This window comes from Perca flavescens, chromosome 14 (genome assembly GCF_004354835.1).
Source record: "Perca flavescens isolate YP-PL-M2 chromosome 14, PFLA_1.0, whole genome shotgun sequence".
NCBI lineage: Eukaryota > Metazoa > Chordata > Actinopteri > Perciformes > Percidae > Perca > Perca flavescens.
In genome coordinates this window covers 8,275,674-8,298,958 of record NC_041344.1, presented here as the reverse complement: position 1 = coordinate 8,298,958, position 23,285 = coordinate 8,275,674, and the positions used below count along the sequence as shown (strand labels likewise).

General features: G+C 39.0%; 1 protein-coding gene across 1 annotated transcript; it reads right to left on the bottom strand.

The window, feature by feature from the left end:
* Positions 1-8,882: 8,882 nt before the first annotated feature.
* On the bottom strand, positions 8,883-19,368 carry LOC114568628 (CD209 antigen-like protein E). Its single transcript, XM_028598231.1, has 6 exons — positions 19,133-19,368; positions 17,390-17,518; positions 14,671-14,841; positions 14,363-14,538; positions 13,330-13,445; positions 8,883-10,475 (listed from the first exon to the last, which is right to left on the bottom strand). The coding sequence occupies exons 1-6, from the start codon at positions 19,239-19,241 to the stop codon at positions 10,295-10,297; spliced, it is 882 nt and encodes a 293-aa protein (XP_028454032.1). The 5' UTR covers positions 19,242-19,368; the 3' UTR covers positions 8,883-10,294.
* Between the last annotated feature and the right edge of the window lie 3,917 nt (positions 19,369-23,285).

Sequence of the window (23,285 nt, the reverse complement as noted above, 5' to 3'; positions counted from 1 at the left end):
ACTTCGGAGCAGCTCATCTTGTGGTGGTGTTTTGACAATTCTCATTTCGAGTGATCTAACGCAATTTTTCATCCTTCATTATTCAGATGGAATTCAACCTTGATGATGATGATTTGTATTTGTTAATTAACATCAGCTTTGTGAGGTCAACTCTTTTTTGGGGGGGCTGGGGTGCTTGTTAAGAAGAGAGTCAAATGACTGCGTTTCTATACCTTTCACTCCTCATATTAAATGCCCTCAGTGCCTTTCCTAACTGACTGGTTTCTTCACTTCAACTTAATTTTCATTTCAAGCCCTGCGTGCGGAACATCAGTGCCTAATACTCTGTAATAGGATACTGACGCCTCGCCTTTTTAACCTCAAAGTAACTCTTTGAAAACTCTCCACTAAGGATGATTGTTGATGCTGAATAGGGAAAATGACTAGAGCATCATTTAAGGACATGCATGCGTCGATGACAAAATGCCGAAAAGGAATTTGTTATGCTACAGAAAATCAACAAGGAACTTCAAGGAACTGCCAGTTGTTAACTAAATGCTCCACCCTTTCTTGCATTGTTACGTTCATTTATATCTCTAACTTTCATCTAAAGATGTGATTCAACGCTGCAGTTTGTGGGGCCACGGGGAGAAATTGAAACTTTTAGAGAAAATGATGGAAGAATTTGAAAATGAATCATCGATTAATTAATTTGGTCATCATGCAGCTTCTCAAATGTGAGGATGTGCAGCTTTTCTCTGTTTGATATCATCCTACATTTGATATCTTTATGTTTTAAAATCTTCATTGGACAAAACGAGCAACTTTAACATGTCACCTTGGCAAATTGTGATGGCATTTTCCACTTGTTTTCTGACATTTCACTCACTGAACAATTAATAAAGTAGTGGCAAAATCAATCGAAAGGATAATTGTGAATGGAAAGTTGCAGCCCTACGTACAGTATAGTGTAGTGTCTTGCACAATGAAATCAAAAGATCATTTCAACGGACGAGTTGAAGGTTGAGCACAGGACTTTAAATCCCGGGCAGGAGATCTTAAGGGAAGCTTTATCTCCTGTCATCCGATTACTGACTGCTCTTTACCTCAGGATCAGAGAGAGAGAGAGGGGGGGAGATGTGGAGGGTCTCTTATAGTCAAACATCAGCAGCTCCTCCACTACTCTCCCCTTCTGTTATGTGATGGAAAAGATGGTGCATGTGTGCTCTCACACATACATGTTTCCACTCTCAAGTGAAACTATTTTATAAAGCAAAAAATTTTTTTGAATTCCAAAGAACAATTGAAAATGTGTTTGTGTCAGTACGAAACAACATCAACCCAACCTATACGGATCCTGCAGCGTAGAAATCGGCCAGCTGAGCGAGCTGGATGAGGTTTGGCCTTGTGTGATGGATCAGGCTGCGGCTTACTGCTGCCACACCTGAGGCACCAATCCTCTTTGGCAGCTTCCCTACAATCCAGAGATCACCTTCAGAGGGTTTAAGGAATCATCACTTTGGATGCAGTCGTCAGGGGCGTAGCACAAAATTCTTGGCCCTGTAGAAAGGCATTTTCTATGGGCCCCATCCCCGCATCTACAGCTATTCATTCTAGCATCTTTTTGGGCCCTCCTGACATGAGGGCCCTGGATACTCAGTCCCCTTTTTTCCCCCCAGTCTGACGCCCCTGGCAATCGTACATGGAAGAACTACTTCTATTACCCGCAAGAAACCCATTTGAAAATGTTAAGGAGCCTGTGGAGAGGAGAAGCCTTCTTGCATGAAAAATGAAACTAGAAAGAATAAAAAGAATTTTAAAACAGCTCAGAAGTCAACATTGGGGGAAAGCTTATGCTTCTCCAAAATCGCTGTAAATGCACAAACTGCAGCTGCAGCTATATATGCAGCTATACTTCATGTTTTGAAGGCAGCCATGTGCAGAAAATTGCCAATAATATACAAAAAGTTTCCCATCAGTTTCCTGTGTTGCACACTGAAGCAAAAGTCCACTTCCTGTTATTTTTTTTAAACTATCACAAAGTAAGATGATTCGTGCTTCCCAGCTTTTCACCGCAGCTCCAAACAAGCAGAGCAAGCAGATGAAGAGGGCACAACTACAGAAGAATAAAAGGAGAAACTCACCTTTTCCACACACAACGTGGGCCCTTCTCTTCTTCTGCAACCGTGCAGCTCCTGGTCCCAGACACCTCCGGCTCTTTTTTAGATTCCACAATCCCAGGGTGCACAACCTGGCTCCTCTGACGCTCTCCCCCGGCAGACTGATAGCAGCTTACTTGTGAGAAACTCTCTCTTTCTCTGTCCCTTCCTCCACGGTGAAGAACAGATGAGGATTGGAGGGGATGAAGGAGATAAGGGATGAAGGGATAAAGCTCAAAGATGGAAATAGAGAGGGAAGGAGAGGGAGAGAGAAATTTAGAGGGAGCATGGTGAGAGATGGTAAACCGATTGGAGGAAGAAAATGGGGTCATGAGGTCAAAAGACAAGATCAGGTGACGAAATAAAAAGTAGAGAAAGGGAACAGGTGGAGGTGAAATGTGAGAATATAAGCGAGGAGAAAAGAATTGTGGAGGTTTGCAAAGAAATGACACCTGTCGCACCGGAAAATGACACCTGTGAGAGAAGGAAACTGACACATCAGCCATGCACCTACCTAAATATGAAACAATATGCTGTTGTTTTATGCTTTGCTTTGAATGCGTTCCGGGTGCAATGACAGCAAACTAAGAGCCAGAGCAAAGTAAAAATGGGCCTCATTACATCATCTTTGAATTGTTTAAAGGAAGCACGATGAATCATTTGCAATTTCTGATTCATAAATATGAGACATTATTTTTTCTATTTCTTTGGTTCCTTTGATTTTTTTTTAGGTCCCCAGTGTCCTGTGACAACAGAGAGGTGACATTGTATTCTGATTTCTGGCATTGCAGTGCATGTTTACTCTCAGGATGCAGGAGCGAGCATGGATAGTCTGGGCCAGAGGTGGACATGGGTGAATTGGTTTGTCAGAGCTAATGAGCTGAGCCATGTTAATCAGGGTCTAATAGGATATCCGGGGATGGGCAATCTCGTTAGGGAATTAGAGCAGGTCAGGCTGAATGTGCGTCACGCCTGACACACAGAGAAGGCAGGTACGACAAGTGGCTCAAGAGTCAAACGCAGAGTTTCGCCCTTTAAAAATGTTCGACCAAAAAAAACGGACCGTATCATCTGCACTTTTGAAATAATTGGTATTGGAAATGGTCAAACGCAGGAGAGGCAGACAGTGAAGCAGGACAGGAGGGAGGTTTTTGGGTCGATCCATGACAGGATGTAGAGCAGGTATTGGCCTCCAATGAGAGATGATCTCGTTCGGTCCGCCCCACACCTTGACATCCTGTAATCTGACTTGTGGGGAGATGTTCCTATTTTCTTCTAAGAAAGGAGGGTGGTTCGGGACCCCACATGGATAATAATCTATGTGATGTTACCTACATGGGGAGGTCAGAGGTCAGGATCAGCTACACAGTGACATCCTGGAGCTGGTAGAGATCCTGTTTCTTTCTCAATGACACAAGTATACAGTATGATCTAATGCAGCCTGCTGATCTGGCAACAGTTTACCTATTGTGATACAATCCGATCACGGTTGTTTTGTGGTTCGTATCCCATCATCTACTGGCTTCCCCTCTGTTCACCAGTTGATTCTGAAAGGAGTTACGAAATCTCGGAGAACAAAGCGACACAAAGCAGGGTTCAGTTCACAATGTCCTAAAGGTTCAATGAGACACACGAGAATATATACATTTTCTAACAATCGCTCCATTCACTTCGATGATGTGAGAGTAGATAGATAAGAAAGAGGCTCCATAGAGTATGAGGTTTGGTTTAAGGTAGGTTGACGCAGATAAATCCTCAGGAAGGAAAACAGGATAACAATTTATGATGCCAAATTAAAACATGATTTTTTTGAATGGAATGTAACGTATTCACAACACCAGGCTTGCTAACAGCATCTCTACTGACTCCATGCATGTTTTAAATTATGAATACCAACTTCTGCCTTCTAACAGGCGATTTAGAGTCCCTTCGTTTATGTACAACAGGCTCAAGAACTCTTTTAAACATCAGTCTATCCTGTTGCTAAACCCAAATCAATCTGCTGCCAATTAAGATCTGGATCCGAGGATATCATGAAACATATTTTTTTTTTTGTCATGGCTGTTGATGTGTCTTCATATTTGTACTATATGTGCAATTGTTGTCTAACTCTCGCAAAATATATTTCAGTGTAAACTGACAATAAAGTTGTATCGTATCACTGATACCATAAATATTTGACATCAAACATAAGTTAGTGAAATCAACTAGTAGTTTTTCATTAACTTAATATATCAGTTTTATTCATTTCAAGTTAAAGGTATAATATGTAACATTCCCGCATTAAAACCATCTGAAAACAACTTATTTTATATATATATATATTTTGCTGGATTGTGTACTTTGTAAGGTTCAAACCCAGAGAAATCTGTAATTGTATTGAAGGTAATGGTCCATTACATTTGGTCGTCTGTTGATCATAAAACATTTAACCCCTCTACTTGCTCTAATAATCTGTAAAAAACAGGAAACACTGGATGATGAGTCAGAGAGGAATTTCTAAATCATACATTGTCACAGAATCTTACTCAGTAACAGTAATACAGTATGTGTTCTGCCACACACCCTCATTAATAGCATGCCAATATCCAGTAGTGATATACAAATAAAAGTAACCATTATTTAGAGCCATTATTTAGGGTCCATTGTGGTGGCTGTGGCTCAGTGGTAGAGTGGTAGCCTGCCAATTGGAAGGTTGGTGGTTCAGTCCCATGCTGAAGTGTCCTTGGGCAAGACACTGAACCCCGAGTTGCCCCCGATGCTGCGCATTGGAGTGTAAATTTGCGTGAGTGTTTATCTGATGAGAAGGTGGCACCTTGTACAGCATCCTCAGCCACAGTGTGTGAATGGTTCCTGTACTATGGTAAAGCGCTTTGAGTAGTCGTTAAGACTAGAAAAGCACTATATAAAAACAGTACATTTACTATTCTCTATTTTAGCTCTGTTTTTGGTCTCCACCAACTCCTTTATGAAATATCTGTCTCTTCAGTATAGTATAGTATAGTATCAGTATCTGACTTTGTCCGTCTGTTGTTAGGTGCTAAGCAGGTAGTGTACAGTAACATTCATGAGAGATTATTTTGCTGCCTGATGCTTCTGGAAACAGGGTTGATGAGAGAAAGTGAACCAAAATATTAAGCTGGGTCAGACGACCAAAACCAAGAGCTGAATGACACCAAAATGCTGGGTAAAGTAATTCTTGGTGGGTTCACCAATACGAGCATGGGCTTTGAGTTTCCAACATGTTCTGTGGTCTTAAACCAGGGATCTTCAACAGGGGGTCCGGGGCCCTGGGGTGTCCTCAGAGTCCTTGAAGGGGGGCCTTAAAAATTATTGTTAATTTTTGAAAGTTTTTTCAAGAATTAAAAAGTCTTAACATGAATCCAATATATTTTTAGCAAATATAAATCCCCACTGCTTACTGGCCTATAGGTAATGTAGTCAATAAGGCCATCTACAGATACAGTTCATCCTAAGGATTCACTGTGTGTATGTGTAACATTAAAACATGATTTATAAAATCATGGCAACAATTATTAGGCTATTTTAATACCTTAGTATTCCATGCAAAAAAAATATGTATAATAGCTTTAGGTCGCCCTACAAGTTATTGTAAGCCCAGTTTAATATGCAACTTCATTTTATACAATATATGTAGTAGGGGGTCCGTGCTCTGTCTCTGTTTCAGGGTCCTTGGCTTAAAAAATGTTGAAGACCCCTGATATAAACGATAGCACAGACACATCACTTACATATGCAGAGGTAGAGGTTTTATTTCCTGCTTTGGGTCACAAGTTGGCGAAGAGCTAATTGTTTTGTTAAAATACAACTGAACTTTACGCCAGGTTAGAAACCTCAGGGTTAATGACATTTGCTGAACAAGTTATCGACAAGATCAGGCGATACGAAGGAGTTCTGTGGCAATGCTGGTCAGAAAATTAAAACCTCAAACATGGTCTTCAGCCAACATTCTCACTTTCAAGAAGAACATTTCATCTTAATCTCTAGTTGACAGCAAAAAAAGAAAACACGAAATAACTTGGAAAATGTGAACCTCTCTTCTCAGGTAATGTAGCCTATAGTTACTACACTGCAGCTCTAAACCACAGGTCTCATCCTCATTGGCTGAATATCCTGCTAATCCAGCAACATCATCATCATGCTGAGATCGTCGGTGGTGTTTGATGGCCTAATCTAATGGGGACTTTTTAGATTAAGCCTCACCTCGCATCATGTCTATTTTTAGTAATTAATGCACCAGGTTTTGAGATCATGCCTGCTGACATCATGCAGCCACATCACTACTACACAGCTCTGGTTGGCTGCGTGGTTCTTCCATTAGTCAGATGTGCACAGGTTTAATGAATGAAGGCTTTTGTGAATCATGTGTTCCGTCAAAGTTTCCTCAAACAAGGCACTGAAGTCCAACCCGCTTCTGAATGTCTGCTGACTTATTTCTTACAACATTATTCTGTTTCTAGCAGTTATCAAAGCACAGTTTTCACATTAAAGTCAAATCAGTACATACTGGAAAGTATTTCATATATGATTGTGTCTCACATCTATTTAATTCAGGAAAGGCTCTTTAAATAGCCAATATCAATGGGAGGAATGATTGCAGCATGCAGAACTTTGAATGTATAATGTTGGATTCAAGACAGACATGACAAATTTTGAACTCTTAAAGTGGTTATTTCTTTTGCATAAATGCAAATTCTGACTGGTTTTGAATGTAAATCATAAACACACCTTTTAGAAATCTTTAAATAATGGTGTACATATTTTGCATTCTACAAGATTGTAAAAAAATTGTTAATCTAATTTCAGAGAAGGGATATTTACTGGAAACTATAACTGAATGATTTCAGCACTATGTAGAAGTTTGAAAAGACAAACGTTAAATCTGTCTTTACTTCTCATTGGTTGCTTGATGTGACATTAGCACACAGAGTTTGTAAAGAGCCTGTGTGTTCCTCCATTCCAGTGGTGTAGTCTAGTTTTTTGTAGTGGGTAAATTTATGAACGCAAGTGTGAAAGTTCTCTCACAAAACAATCATTGTTACGTTATTCCTTACGTTTTTGTAAGTGGGTATATGGAAATCCTTGACCTTTCCTAGTGGGTATACTCCGTATACCTGCGAACGTGATACTATACCAAACAACAGACTGCACTACTGCTCTATTCCCTCTCTCTCTCTCTCTCTCACTAAGTGTCAGCCTGTAATCTGGGCTAATGACCTGTGACACAAGAGGGATGGCTGACGTCCTGATAACTCCCTGTAGTAACAAGCTCAGGAGGGAAAAACGAGTACAAACCGTGTGGCACAACAAACAGCGCTCCACCTTTGGCTTCTTCTACAAGAAAGGAAGTGGATGAGATGACATGGAAGACGATGGAGAGATGAAACCTCAGAGGAAGATTTGAGACTTGTTTCTTTAATAGGTCAAGTGCAAAGAAAACATTTTGTCAGGCGGAATTATTCTGTGAGAAAAAAACTAGAATGAAAAAAGCTAGAGGTGAGAAGTTAAAGTATTGTTTCATGTTCATGTTCATGTTCCTTTCATGGTTTTTCTCTGTTGTTCTACTTGTTTACTTGTTTAGTTTTGCACTGCTGCTTTGTATTTTATGTACACCCAACAAATGCATTTCTTTCTATGAATAATAAAGTTGAATTTGAAACTGAAACTTTCTCATATAAAATGTAGCAGGAGGTGTAACTTGTCCCTCCAACTAATTCCCAAGTTTTTAGAACAACTAATATCAAGTTTTCCTAACAACTATGCTAAGTCTTTACAACTAATTGCAAAGTTTTTATAGCAACTAATATAAACTGGCAACTTGCAATTATAATAGTCAGAACAATGAAAAATTTTGTTTTTGTTAACACAACATGAAATAACATGCATGCTGACAAAAAATGGAAAAGCATCAAACGCTTCATTTCCTGCATTCTGGTGATTCTTTCTGCAACAACTGGTGCCTTTTCTGCATGCAAATGTCTTTATTCATGTACATATTATTATCATTAATTAATTAATCTGCTGTATTGTTCAAAACTTTCTGCAGATTCAAAACCTTACACCTGTTCGGGATGTTTTTTTAAAGGAATTATGCACATCAAACACATTTTTGTTTTTGCTTGCTACAGTATTTAAATTCTTTGACTTCATTACCCCGGCCAGTTTTGATTATTTGGGGGGTTGTACTCCCCCCCCCACCATCCCCGTAAATAACGCCTATGCCTCTGATGCATTTATCATAAAAAAAACCCAATCTACTTTAGTTCCACCTAAAGGCAGCTGCTGGTTGACTGGAGGTCTCTTGTGTTAGCAGTGTCACCTGCTGGCCAACAACAACAACAACAAGGATGAGAGAACAGACAACCCCTAACCCTAACCCCTAACCCATCACAGACAACAAACCATCATATCAGGTTTCATGAAGATTAGTTGTTTTATTAATTTATTAAATTGAGTCACACACAGTTGGTTTACATCTTTTTGTATCAATATCAATGTTTTTCAGAGAAAAACATCTGGCTCTTTAGCCACTGCTGCAGCTGGAGACTGAATCAAAAACTTAAAACCAAAACAACGAGCTTAAAGACGCTAAAACACTCGAAGATTCTCTGTGGGTTTGCCGCTATGAGCTATCTTTCACACTGCATGTTCATCTGACTCACTGTGATTAGAGCAGCTTCAAAATACTTCATATAGTGTAAAGAAAACTGGGACAACTAGGTGTGACAATTAAGATACAAAACAATTATCTTTATTATTTATTTACAAGATTCACAGGACACATTTCTGCATAATTTCAAATATTTGATTCATGTGGCATTGAAAAAGACTAAAATCAATTGAGCAACTAAAAGAGTATGACATCTAAAAGTGCATCAAATTCAAATTGGTCTGAAGTAAACGCATAACATATCACATTCTCACGGACAACTGACATCCTGACGCTGTACAGTTAATATAAATCTATTATCTATCATTACTAAAAAGCTAATTCCACAAGTTAAAAAAAAAATCAATTACAACATTAATAGTTATCTTGAATCCCTGATTTATAAAACAAACATGACACATTATTTAGGTTATATAAGGCACACATACACATGTAACCCCACAGTCCACCCAGTCTCCTGCTTTGCACACTTTACTTTCTTTACAGTTATACAATCTCTTACAGGTGATTCATTATTGTTACAATCTGATACGTCTGATGCTTGATGAAGGATCATTTCAGCATTTTTTTGGGGCTTATATCAACAAAAACAGATATTGGTAGTATTATTTTTCAGCACTGATTTTTCAGCTTCCACCTTCTCCTTAACATGGAAATGTAAAGACAGAAACAATTTCCCTGCTGCTTGTGTTGTCTCCAAAATACACTCTAGTTATAATGGACAAGTGTCAATCATAACTGGACTTTGTTACTTGATATGATTTGAGGTTGTACAATTTAAATATCTTTTTGTTAACTCTTGTGTTTATTATATTTCTAAAGAACTAAAAAGTAATAGTCCCATAATAAAGATGATTTGAATATATATGTATTTATATATTCATAATGCAATCATTGACATAGTAAAGAAGAAATATGTAAAGGTTGAAACTGTATGAAGAAGTCTGAAACGTACAGTACATGCTGCAGAGCTACCTTTAATTTTATTCCTACTACCATAAATCCATTTTAATAACACTTTTAACCATATTTGTGTCCGGTGTTCTGCACAGAGCGGACCCATGCTTTTGTTACAAATGAGACAAGTAGAAAGTCCAAAACACCTTCTGTTCATTTCAGGCAAAATAAAAACAATATTTCCTGTTTATCCGGTAAAACATACGGAAGCCCCTGAAAGGCAAGGTAAAAAAGAATTTGCGGGCAATGTTGGCCAAAACCTTACAAAGTTTATCTCCTAGGTACAACATAATATCTGCTACGTAGAAGTTAACATTTCCCAAATAGGAGATACAGGTTAGGTTAGGCTATGAAAATGAATGGGTTCTTCCTTGGCCCATGCTGCACCCTTCCACCAAGTTTCAAGAAAATTAGGCAAGTAGTTATTCTGTAATCCTGCTGACAGACGTGGACTTACACCAAACTACTTACAGGTAAGCTTGTTTTCGATCAGAGCAGTGCTGATGTCTCAGTGTGGCATGGCGGTGCTGGCGCCAGCACCCATCTCTTTCTCACAAATAAAGTGCCTGTACATGCTGCAGGGGGCGTCGTACCAGCTCCGAATCGCCACTCGCTCCAGTACAAGGGTTTTCACAATGTAGCCACAGTCCTCGTCGATGTGGTTGTTGGGCTCGCCGACCTCCCAAAAACTACAGTTAGTAGAGAGAAACAATCAAACGGAGTTTAGTTTATGTAAACTATAAAATGATTGTGAATTTGTCTATGGTAAAGACTGGGGGTAAGACTGGATAATCACTGACTTCTTCAAATCCCTTTTTCGAACGGGTCTACGGTTATTGGAATTTTGTTTTTTGTTTTTTTGTGATTCTTTTATACATATCTTTTTTTTCTTGAAATGGTTCAAAATAAAGATTTCATCCATTTATTTATTAAAGCAAGAGAAATATCACTTTGGTCAACAATATGTTTAAGTCATCAATAAACTATACTACTAAAAGTACTTCAATACTGAAATAATGTTGATATCAGATCATTAAGCAGAAAATCAGTCTGGAGATGAACATAAAAGTTGCATAAAAAGTGATTAAGGGGTTCAAGGATAAAGGTTAACTATTACAACACATGTGAAATCACCCAGAAATCATCTGAGCAGAGCCGAGCCAAAACAACATGAGGATAATAATCTCAGCAGGAAAAGAGGAAGGGAAGGAATGTAGGGGGCAAAAGAGGAATGTCAAAAAGTTAGTCATTTTTCAAAAAGAGGAAGAGAAATCAGATGATTATTAGAAAATCTGCTGAGCACAAGGTAGGAAAGGAACAAAAACATACTGAGGACAAAACATTAAGACCAGCCAAAGGTAAACAAGACGTATCTTTCCACAGTTCCTTCAGGCGCTGATGCTTTTGTTTTTTTTACCAGATGTCAGAGGTTAGGGTCACCTGGAGCGCAGCGCTCTGCAGCAGTTTAACAGCAGTTACATAACGCTGCTCAGAGCTGCTGTATGCAGCAAGAGCAGGCCAATATGATCCCGCCAGCTGTTTCCTCACATCTGGAACATCTAGAACTCTGTCCTTATCATTGTTTTTCTACTTAGCCACTGTTCATTTAAATTTAAATAAGCACAAAAGATTAATGTTACTACAACAAACGTTTGATTGACCTGTCTGGATTGTATTGTTTTTTTAATGTGTATCATCTTGTACGTTTTATGCAAAGCATTTTGTGATTTGTATCTGAGAAAAGCGCTCTAAAAATAAATTGTACTTACTTACTTTACTTTACTTACTTACTAAGATTCATGTTGATACAATTGTAAAGTAGAAGGGCACTCAGATGCAGACATCGGCCAAGGCCTTACAGTATTTCGCAATGTTAAAGAAAGTGAAAAATAATTTGTGTATTTGCTATGAAAATTAATGGGTTCTTCCTTGGCCCATGCTGCACCCTTCCACCAAGTTTCAAGAAAATTAGGCAAGTAGTTATTCCGTCATCCTGCTGACAGACAGACAGACAGACAGACAGACAGACAGAAAAAAAAGCGAACCATAACATAACCTCGTCAAAATAAATAAAAATTCAATATGCAATTTTCCAGGGCCACAGGTAATGTGTCTTCAAGTAGCTTTTTGTCCAACCAACAGTCCAAAACCCCTAAATATTCAGTTTACAATGAATATACCAGAGAAAAGCAAGATGACAGTCATTGAGAGAGGGGAGGATGTGCTATGGTTTAAATTTAGGGATACAGTGCACATTTCCAGACAGTTTATCCTGGAAAATATTCATAGTGTTGCTCTCGGGTGTTCACATGAAAAGTGACCGAAATGATAAGAAGAATGATAAAAAAAGTTGAGAGAGAAGTTTAAACTCCTTTCTCTACACAATCACAGTGAAGAAATTTGCATGAAGTAGTAGAGTATACTGGCCCCTTGACAATGGCATCCCTCGAGCCATGCTACTAGTGTGGCTTAAAATAAGGATCACCTTCTAAAGATGTATACTTTGCCAGGGAATCCAGGAACCATTTTTTTGGGGTCCAGGAACTTCACTTCCTTTTTTGGGTTCCTTCCGGACGAAAATCTTATGCACCCCACGGATGACATTCCAGTGAAACAGGAAGTATTGGTTTGAAGTTTGCACTTAACAATCTTTATTTGCCTCGTCTACTTCCCCTTTTTTTCCCCCCTCTTTTTTTCTCTGCTGGCTGCATCTTCCCTGTGGCCACATCACTTTTTATTTGGCTAACAACCGTCACTGTGCAGCTTGCAGGCCAAAACCTGTGCCAAAGTCTGTAGGTATGCGAGAGGTCAATGTTCAACGGAGGTCCAATGGTCAGTCAATCTGTGTTTGTCCAAGTATGTGTCTGGCGCTAGAAGACTCAACCTGCAGAAATGTACTGTTTATCATATTGAAGCTCTTTTCTGAGTCTCCATATTTTGCAAGGATACATTACATGTTCTGTCTAGTCTTTTTTAATATCTGGTCAAGTTCTTCATTTTAAATAATGAGTGGGAAACTTTTGTTTATTGTAAACTTATGTATGTTTTGCAGCCCTTATTGACTTTTGGGTATTGTTTTCACGTCTTCTCCTTATGTTTATCTTGTAAATATTTGCATACCTTTTTTAGTAATTTTTCATTCTAGGAGACGCAAATATAAGTTGTGCTATGTTGCTGTATATGTGGTTGGCAATGGGCGGTGATGGCATGTGGCTATGAGTCTGTCATCAGGATTGGGAAAGGAACTTGCCAGTCTCCTGTTGATTTTGCTAGCCTGGGCTAGCTAGCCAGTTGGCTCAAGTTTTTGGTGTAAACATCAAACACTGAGGTAAAAGGTCGAGAAGATGAGCTCAAGCTAGCAAGATGATCTCTAAGGACATCCCATGACTATGAGTCACTCATCGGGATAGGGAAATCAACTCACCAGCTTCCTGCTGACTCTGCTAGCCTGAGTAAGTTTTCAAAAGTAAACATCAGAGTAAACACAGAGGAAAAGGTGAAGATGGGGGGAAAAGACAGTCTCAGAAGAAGAAGTGTACTTACCCTCCGACCAGCGGGGTGCCATCCACCCATTTCCACTGATCCTCTGTGTGCTCGTCAGTGATCCCAAACCAAAAGGCGTTCCAGTGGCCTCTGGGAAGAAGATCCCACAGAAACGTCTGAGAGAAAACACACACACACACACACACACACACACACACACACACACACACACACACACACACACACAAAGGAAATGTTGAAGTATATATAAGGCTCACGCTTCACTGATGGTTTTTGTGCAGCACAGAGACAGCTCAATGCCTGACCTTTGAATAAATGTCAGATATAATGCTCATTTTCAGGTTCATACTTGTACTTTGGGTTTCTGCTCCAACATGTTAATATGGTTTAAACAACATATTTCTGAAGCGGCTGAGAGCCACAGACAGGGTAGGGAGGTACGAACAGATTGTTGGATTTTGTGTTTTCATTGGGTTTGTAGATGTAAGACATGTCCAGACAACACCAGCCTTTAACAGTTAACGTTCAATGCCATTTGTGGTTTATCCTTAGTCTGGCTATCACCAGACTAAGGTCAATCTTTTAAGATTGAATATTAGTCTGGGGAATTTTATTTATCGTATCAAATCATAACTAGAGTTATCTCAGGACACTTTACAGATAGAGTAGGTTTAGACCACACTCTATAATTTAAAAAGGATAGATAAATGTACAGGTTTCCAGCCTGAGCTGCAGGGCGAAATCAAATCCCCGGCAGATCAGGCTGGGTTTACCCAGTCTAGTTTATCCTGTCAGTAACAAATTTCTTTGAGTAATAAAATGTGTTTATTCACAATCAATCAACTTTTAAGTTTGGTAATAAGTAAATAAAGTGAGTGAAGTAACCTTCCCTGATACCGTTGCAAAAAAAACTGTGTTGCTGAGCTCAGTAGAAAATTAAGATGCTCTGCCTGATAAAAGACTTTTGTTCTGTAGAAATCAAAATAAACTCCAACGGACACAAAATCTAATGGCGTTCCACACAACATAATGGCAGCATTGTGATAGTCATGTTGCAACCATGCAGCTGTACCTGCTCCTCTGCCGTGTGGATGATGGCCAGGTGAGCTCCTTGGCTCTGGCAGTACGACTGGCTCTCGGGCCAATCCCTTGTGTTTCTTGAGATGAAGTAACAGCTGTTGTTGAAGAGATACCAGTCCACGGGGCACACGATAGGGGCCTTCGTCATAGGTTTGATCACAGTGGGAGCTGATGGCACGCAGAAAGAGAGATTAGGCAAATGGGAAGCAGAGCAGTAACATCTCAAATGCACACTTTACTCTCAAACAGTAATAGTAGCTCTACCTCAAAAGACCCAAATACAAATATGGAGCCGTTTACCTTTTGTGGTCATCTTGGTAGCCAGTTTGGCCAGCAGCTCGTCCTTCTCTTGCTGAAGCTGTTTTTTCTCCTGCTGCAGTTTGCTAATGGTGGCGGTCAGATCTGACATGTTTACGTCCTGCCGCTGCATCTCAGACGTCCCTTCAACATTGCTCTGAGTTTTGTTCTTATCTGTGAACATAAGAAGCAACGGTCCACTAAATGAAAAGATATAGTTAACTTTAATAATTAACTTGAAAATGATTTAAGGGACTGTTCGTTTTTTATTTAAGGGGCTACTGGAGGAGTTTTGGGATCTTTAGTTAAAATAGACTTGACCCTCCCTTTGCCAGCAAAAAATGTTTTTATGACCCTCCAAAATGATTGGGAAAAGAGGCATGACCCTCCCCAACAATTTATTGATGCCTTCTGTACTGGTTTTCTCCTGGCAAAGATGTACAGATAGCCACTGTTTCTTTACAACCATGACATACATGACTTAACCTTGCGTTCTCATCTTACACATCACACTACACCAAGATGGTGGCCATTTCAGTCGATTTACTCACTATAAGTCAAAAATGACACAGCTGCTGCTAATGCTGCTGCAGCAGAACATTGCTAAGCATTCGTGTGTGTACTCCTGAATGCTTTGTAGTTGTGGAAATATGAGGCTACACAGACTTAATCATACACCTGTATAACATTTGCAACCTGAGAGATGAGAAATAAATTAATGATGGATAATAATCAAAGCAAGGTGAACTTTGTAAATCAAATGTGTTCTCATGCAGGACAGGATGGAACAAAACTGCAAAAAGAATAAAAAAGATCTATAATAATGCACTCACTGTTCATCATCACATCATTTGCACTGAATTACACGTTTCACTGAAAAGAGTTGCATTTCTTAGATAATGAAATTTATTGTCAAATCATGATAATTATCTAAATAAACAAAAGTATAATTTTATTTCTTTATTTCATATCATCAAACCTAAGGGCTCTATTTTAACAATCTGAAACGCAAGTATCAAACGGCAAACGCAAGTAGCTTTGTGGGCGGATCTCGGGCGCTGTTGCCATTATACCGGCGGGATAAATGACTCTTGCGCCCAACGCAAATCTAAAATGGGTTGGTCTGAAGTAGCTACATTAATCATAGGTGTGGTTTGGGCGTAACGTGCAATAAACCAATCAGAGCGTTAGCTCACATTCCCTTTAAAAGCAGGCGCGCTTGTTCCATGGCGGATTGCTATTATAATGCCGGATTTGCCAGGTGCATGCACTTAATACATCCATGGGCGCACGCCAGGAGCGGTTCACAGCCAAGGAGACCAACGTTTGCTATTGATTTTTCTTTTTCAAAAACATACTTTCCGATGTTTTGGGCTCACTCTCACTGAATCACGAGGTTATGAATGCATGGTGATATTTTAGCAATGTAGTCTTTACCTCACTATAGACAATGCAGCTCTTCTGTCTCTCCTCTCCCGTGCTGCTGCTGGGGCATTTGGGTTAAGTGGCATCAGCACGTGCAGTCCAACATCACATCTCCTTAAGTCCTCTAATATTTCCTCATTTATGTCATCAACACATCCATGATTCATGGAAATTTGTTAAACACGGTCATAGTTTTCCTTGTATTTATGTATGGTTTGCAAAAATGGGAACTGCTGGGTGCATGAGATGAGAGAAGCAAAGTAAAGTGTGCGTTGTGCACACTTTACATTATGGCCAAGCATGCGCCCTTAAAATAGCATCTGAATAACACTGACTTTAGACCAGGTTTTTCATGGTCTGTGGCAGAATTGTTTTCTGAAACTGCAAAATAGCACTAGGAACATTTGCGCCGGAACATGCCACCTCTTTTTGCTGAACTGCCCCCGGGAGTGCAAGTTAATTCCCTAATTTGAGTCTGTGGAGGGAAAAGTCCACTGTGCGTCGGGTGCAAAATAGGAATGATACATGTGTCGGTGTACAAAGTCAATTGCGCTGGGTACAAGATAGGGCCCTAAGTGTGTTTATGCATTTACAGCCTATTTATCACATTTAAAACACTTCAAATCTTCACTTTAATCTAATGACTTTGCCTCTGTCGTCTCACTTTGGCTCAGCTGGCAGAAGTTCAGCTAACGAGCTCATTAAAAGCAGCTTGTCAGCCTTCTCACTGTGTGGATGTTTCAACATAAGCACAAACACTGTACCGAATATGTATAAAATTTGGTATACTATTGGGAAACGTGCCTGAAAATTCAGTGTTGCAAAGCTTAGACCACTGGATCCTCTTTTTTTCTGACCTAAAATTGTTCATTCAGCAATTTTTTTTATTCACTGTCACAGTTTTGGCAGCGTGCACTGATGATGAGGCAGTTGGTGGTATTTATTATTTAACATCTTCCTGTTAAGTCTCACAAAATGTTCGCTTGTGCCTCTAGATGATCAACATTGAACAACTGACTGTTTAGACATTGCATTTGGGAGACACATGATGTACACACAAATGTAACAGCAGAATAGAACAAAATACAGGATGTATACATAATTTAACTTAAAAAAATGACTTTTAGGCCAAATGTTTAGTGGATTCAAATGAAAAACACAACATCACCTCATTTGCTCTAAAAACAAACACAATACACACATTCTTACAAGCTACATGTGGTCTGACTACTTTAACATACAGTATAAATGAATGTAGAATTTGTTTTCTATCTCATTTGATAGTGTCTGTACTCACAGTGTGCGGTGACAGCTATAATTGAGATCAACAGGATGGCACACAACGTAGCCAGGCAGAAGGTGACAAGGCGGTAGGGGCCTGGGCCGCTTGGCCTGGGGATCATCATGACTGGAGATACTGGGTGAGCTGGAGGTGGCAAGGGGGAAAAGGTTGTTAAGATGAAGATAACAAACCAGTATTGATATGTTTAATGCTAAATAACCACAATATGTTGTCATTAAGTACTTTGTAAATTTTGAACACATTCTTTCCCCTTATACAACACAAAACACAGTTGCTCAATTTTTACAGTTACAGTCCTCATACCATCACTAATGGGGCGCCACAGGGGTCTATTCTCAGCCCATTATTATTTACATTATATGCACATAACATATGGATATACATCCTAATGAATACTTCAATGTCTATTTCTATGCAGATAATACAATGTATATACCTTGGACTCCTCCCCAACCCAGGCTCTAACTCATCTTTACTCTGCCTTGAATTATTTTTCTGTTGATGGACTAATCGATTAGTCAACTATTCGCTGCAGCTCTATGCTGAAGTATATCATATTATATCATATTATATTACACAAACACTTAGCAATCTGGCTAAATAGCACATTGTCTATTCAAACATTTAAAATTAAATGAGGCTTTCTGTATAGAATTAAAAGATGTTTGTCTATCCAGGTAATTCGATTGAGAACAAATTCTCATTTGCAACGACGACCTGTCACATTCACACAGTTACACATTCATACCTGGAAGCTGCCCAGTACAACCATAGTCTGATCTGCTGGCCACTGAGCAGCTCCACTGGAGCAGTTGGGGTTAAGGACTTTGCTCAAGGGCATCACAGTGGTGGTAATGAGGGAGGGACAAGCGCTGCTCTTTCACTTTCCCCACCCAGATTTTATCGGTCTGGTGATTGAACTGGTGACCTCCCAGTCCCAAGCTCACTTCTTTAACCTTTAGGCAAATTATGTCAAATGATTCATCCTCCAGGGACCATGAATGTAAGGATTCTGTGACATCTTGTAGCCTAAACCACCATATTTTAAGCCTGTCAATCTTGATTCATTCTATTATTTCATGGTTGTTTTGGTTTTACTGTATGTTGTCAATTTTTAAAAGTGCTCTATAAGAACAATTAGTTGATTAATTCATCAACAGAATAAAATAAACGGTTGATAATGAATTAGCAAATCTAAAAAAACAATTCACAGTTCAGCTTCTAAATTGTGAGGATTTGCAGCTTTTCTCTGTAGTAAACAGGACCTTTCTGCGTTTGTTTTACAATGTCATGAAGGGCTTTAGGACTTAATTTTCTGCCATTCAATAGAGTAAACACTTAATTGATAAATAGAGAAAATAATCTTCAGATTAATTGATAATAAAAAACTATAATTATTAGCAGCCATAATATTTGGCAAGTAGCCTAATAAAAAACAAATATGTATTATATTCTACTACACGATCCAAACAGTGTAGAACAGGAGCATTACAGGGATACAAAATGTCTGTACATTTTGTACAATATATTTCACTGCGTTTTGATTTGTAAAGTGATTATTTTTCAGATTGTGTCTTTAGTGCCAACAAGCATGAAAAGTCAATAAGAGACTAAAAGAACATGAAATCAAATATTAAGTTACAATGAGACTCTAAAAAGCAAGTGCTTTTAATTATTCAAAGAAAATGCAGCAGTTGGATCAAAGACTTGAAGTTGTATTGTTTGGTGAGTCCTTACCACTGAGTCCCACATCTGGCCTGCGGTTCAGATCGTCATATGCAACCTCATCGTCTATCAGTTTGGAGTACATCCCCTCACCGGCGAGGGAGCTCCCATTGGTCGACATTACAGCAATGTTAGAAAAATAAAGTATTGAAATTAAACGTTTAAAAGTTTCAGTGTAGAGTGAAAGCGAGAAACAAACTCCCAGTCGAGCTCTGACTCAGTGCCCTGAGCGGCTCCCCCTGTATCAACTGTTTATATTCTCCCTGGTTTAAACACACTGGAGTCAAGCACCACGGAACAAGTCAAATGCATTTCCATTATATGTTTCAAAATAAAAGCCCTAATAATGCACATGTGCTGCACAGGTTTAGTTCACTACAGTACAAGTAGTAAAACCACAGTAAAAGTAAAAATCTTTCATTTAAAGTCCTGCATTCATAAGTAAAAGTACAGAAGTATTAACAACACAATGTTCAAATATTAAAAGTAAGAGTAGGCTACTCATTTTACAGGTAAAAATGCATGGCCCCTCTCAGTGTCATATTATTAGCCCATATATTTATATTGGATAAAATACTGGACTAGAAGTAGAAGTACGTGGTGGGGGTGGTGATGGCGCAGAGGATATGACACATGCCTTTGGTGTGGGAGACCTTTGTTGGATTCCCAATGCGATACATCAACCAATGTGTCCCTGAGCAAGACACTTAACCCCTAGTTGCTCCAGAGGCGTGCGACCTCTGACATATATAGCAATTGTAAGTCACTTTGGATAAAAGTGTCAAAACCTTTGGCTGAAAATGGCACATTTTTCAGAAAATTTAGATCGTGGAACATAGCAGGCCTACTTGGTACTTTCGGGGAATGATTGTAAAAATTTACAAAGACTGTTTACAGCATTTATTATGTGGTTTTGGGACCAAACAGTGGGTTTGCTGTGGACAAAGTGCACATGGCAATATATAAGTAAGAGCAAATTATGTTTAACCATGTATCCAGTTAATTTAAATAGCTCACGTGACTAGATTGTGTGAACAGTAGACTTCATTTAATATTGTATGTGGCATTTTCTTTTGCGTGGTGCAAATGTACCACCAAAGCAAGTTCCTTCTTCTTTTGTAGATTTTTGTAGAGCCACCATCGCTGCGCACCAAGCTTAGTGCTGCACAAGACAATTGAGATTGGTTCTAAGAAATGCAAACCCATAGCATTTTTTTCTCCTATCCCAGAATGCATCAGTGGTGTACCTAAACCTTACTCCACAGCTCTGTGGAAAAAGACTTTGTTTAAAAAAAGGTTGTTTAAAACAATGTATATCATAAAAGAATTGTTTCCATGTTGTTGATTACATCCAAATACAGTTTTTTTTCCCCCCTGAAGAGCATTCCACAAAATTCTCAATTTAGATTTTGATGGGGAAATGAGTTACTGTGCATCACAAGGCAAAATAAACAGTTCCCCTACTATTATTTTATAAAACCAATAGCAAATATAAATATCCACATTCAAACTATATTAACCTACAAACACACTGCAAGTATTCACTGATTTCTATAAAATAAAGACTTTTTTAAAATATGAAACAGCATAAAAGATATGTTATTTTCCACCATTCATTATGAAAGTGAGTATTACCCAATGGCAAAAAAAACAGATAATCTCTACTTGACTTACAATTTGAGGCTATTATTATGAAGGCAAACTTGTATGTTTTCTGTACTTGTGGTGTGCTTGAAGTCATTCTCTTGTGCCACATTAACACATCTCTGCCGTTCTCGGACCTTTATTTACTTTAGAGGATTTATGGAAACATATGTAACACTTCCCAGTATGTGTGTGTCATGTTGTGTTTCTTTCTCTCATGGCTTGTTCAGACACGTTACAGTATCTCCTGGATGAATCAATTTATGATAAACTTATCTGACCTCTTCCCCTGGACTGTGTGGACATGTATGTACTGTGAATGATTGACATCTTCATGAGACTCTTGTTTGCTTAGTTTCACCTGTTAGGACAAAACAATGCAGCATGCAGTAGGCCATAGGTGTATGCAAGATATTCCTGTATACAGCCACATAGAGAGAGGCATTCATATACATATACAATTATGTATAATGTTGCCCTTTTGACTTATTTTAAGAAGTGTCTGTTGGAGCCTACATGTAAAGATGTGTCAAAAGCTTTTGCCATAGGTGTTATACAAATAATTACAACGCACAAAACCTTACATAACCCAAATGAGTGTAAGAGACATGTATCATATAGTTCCTTTCTTCTTTTTTCACTTATGTAAAACATTTCATTTATTTTTTTTTTTTTTTAAATGTTTACTTATCCATGGGGAGGGGGGAGGATGGGAGGGAGGATGGAGGGGTGCGGGATTTTGTTCATAAAAAAGAAAAGAGTGTTTTCCTGTATGCACTCTGTCTGTCTCTTGCACTTAATAAATAAAAGTTATATAAAAAAAAAAGAGACATGTATCATACAGTATACAAAGACTAATTGACATACATAAACAGAGCTTGTGAACACAAATAACATAAAACGTATAAAGACAGTATTTGACTAAACGCTACAGGGGACAGTTTACAATGGGGTGGGGGAGGTTGTCGTGTGTGCATGAATAGCTGTGTCTGTTTGTGTAAGTGTATGAATGATTAGTGTTTTCGTGATTATAGTATGAAATGTTGTGAGTCATATTACTGTGTTATAGATATGAGAGGGAGTGGGTATGAAGTTTTGAGTATGTTGGATTAGGTGAGGTGAGGTGAAAGGGAGAGAAAAAAAAAGGATTGGGGTGGGGGTGGAGCTTGGTAGGAGGGGTATTTGTCTATGGGAATTGAGGAGCAAGGTGAAAGAGCCAGTTATTTCCTCCGACTGCTCCGGCCCCTACTGTGGCCGAGGAGCAAGCTGACCTGGGGGGGCACAGTGCTTCCGAGGGGGAGGATTGGGGCGTTGATGCCAGTACCATCCACACACCCCACCCTCCCAGTGATATGTGTGCCTTCTAACGTCTAGGTGCTTTAAAACAGTCATTCCCAAACTGTGGTCCGTGAAGGTAATGCAGGTGGTCCGTGGAAAAGCAGTAAAATAACAGTTTTTTAACCTTCATTTTACCAGGAAATATTATATATATATATATCCATAAAAATTAAGAATATGTATATTGATATAACATTTTAATTTAAATTAATTTGTCAAGTTATTGTGTGATTACTAAAAAAGGCTAGTGGTGCTCGGCCCTAACCCTAAAATCGCCAAAGGTTTTGAAATTTTTACTATATCCAAGTGTTCTTATTACTGTATAGATTTAATACTCCATTGCTATAGAAATAAGCCTGCTGTTCAAATGAACCTGATTATGCCCTCGGGCACTCGAGTAAATAAATAAATAAACTATGTGGCAGCCGTTGTGTGCAGTAGCCTAAACTTTCTTTTAACAAGCCTGTTGTACTGATGTGATGACCTGTTATAGTTTTAGTGCTAGTAGGCCTATTAAGAGGTGCGGATTAATTCAGTTAGGACTGTGTGTGGACATATTTTATCATGTGTATTATGAGGTGGTCCACGAAAAATTCTTGATTACAAATAGTGGTCCACATCCCAATCCTACTGATTTATCTAGAATGCTTCATTATGTATTGGTGTGGCATGAGCGGTGAGGGTGTATGGCGGGCAATGGTGAGGCATGTTTGATAATGTTAATAGTAGGTGAAATCGCGAAAATTGGGTCTCAGGCAGAGAGGGCCAACGGAGCTATGACTTTAGGAATTTGGAAAGGGATGGCCAAATGGAGAAGGAGTCTTTTGAGTTATTATCAGATGGGCTATTTGATATTTCTAGTGAGATGTGATGCAATAATATTTTTTTCCAGATATGAATTTTGTTCTTTGTATTCCAGTTCATGAGGATGGTTTTCTTGGCGACAGCTAGCGCGACCAGCAAAGTTTTACTGTTAAGATGGTTCAGGTTGATTGTGACTCTGGCACTGTACTCCTATTAAACAATTCTGGGAAAGGATTACAGGGCTCCTTTCCACCTTCCTTGGCTGCTGCATCCCAACTTCCCCATCTCTCTGTCTCCTTGGAGATACCTCCACAATCAACCTGAAGCTTTTAAGTTTCTGATGTTGGTTCCCATGTTGCTCTTCCTCCATTCAACACCC

Coding starts and splice junctions, on each gene's coding strand:
- LOC114568628 (XM_028598231.1), bottom strand. CDS start 19,241: ATGTCGACCAATGGGAGCTCCCTCGCCGGTGAGGGGATGTACTCCAAA. Junction 17,519..19,132: donor GCCAGATGTGGGACTCAGTG/GTAAGGACTCAC, acceptor TGCCACCTCCAG/CTCACCCAGTATCTCCAGTC. Junction 10,476..13,329: donor GGCACCCCGCTGGTCGGAGG/GTAAGTACACTT, acceptor TACTAACTGTAG/TTTTTGGGAGGTCGGCGAGC.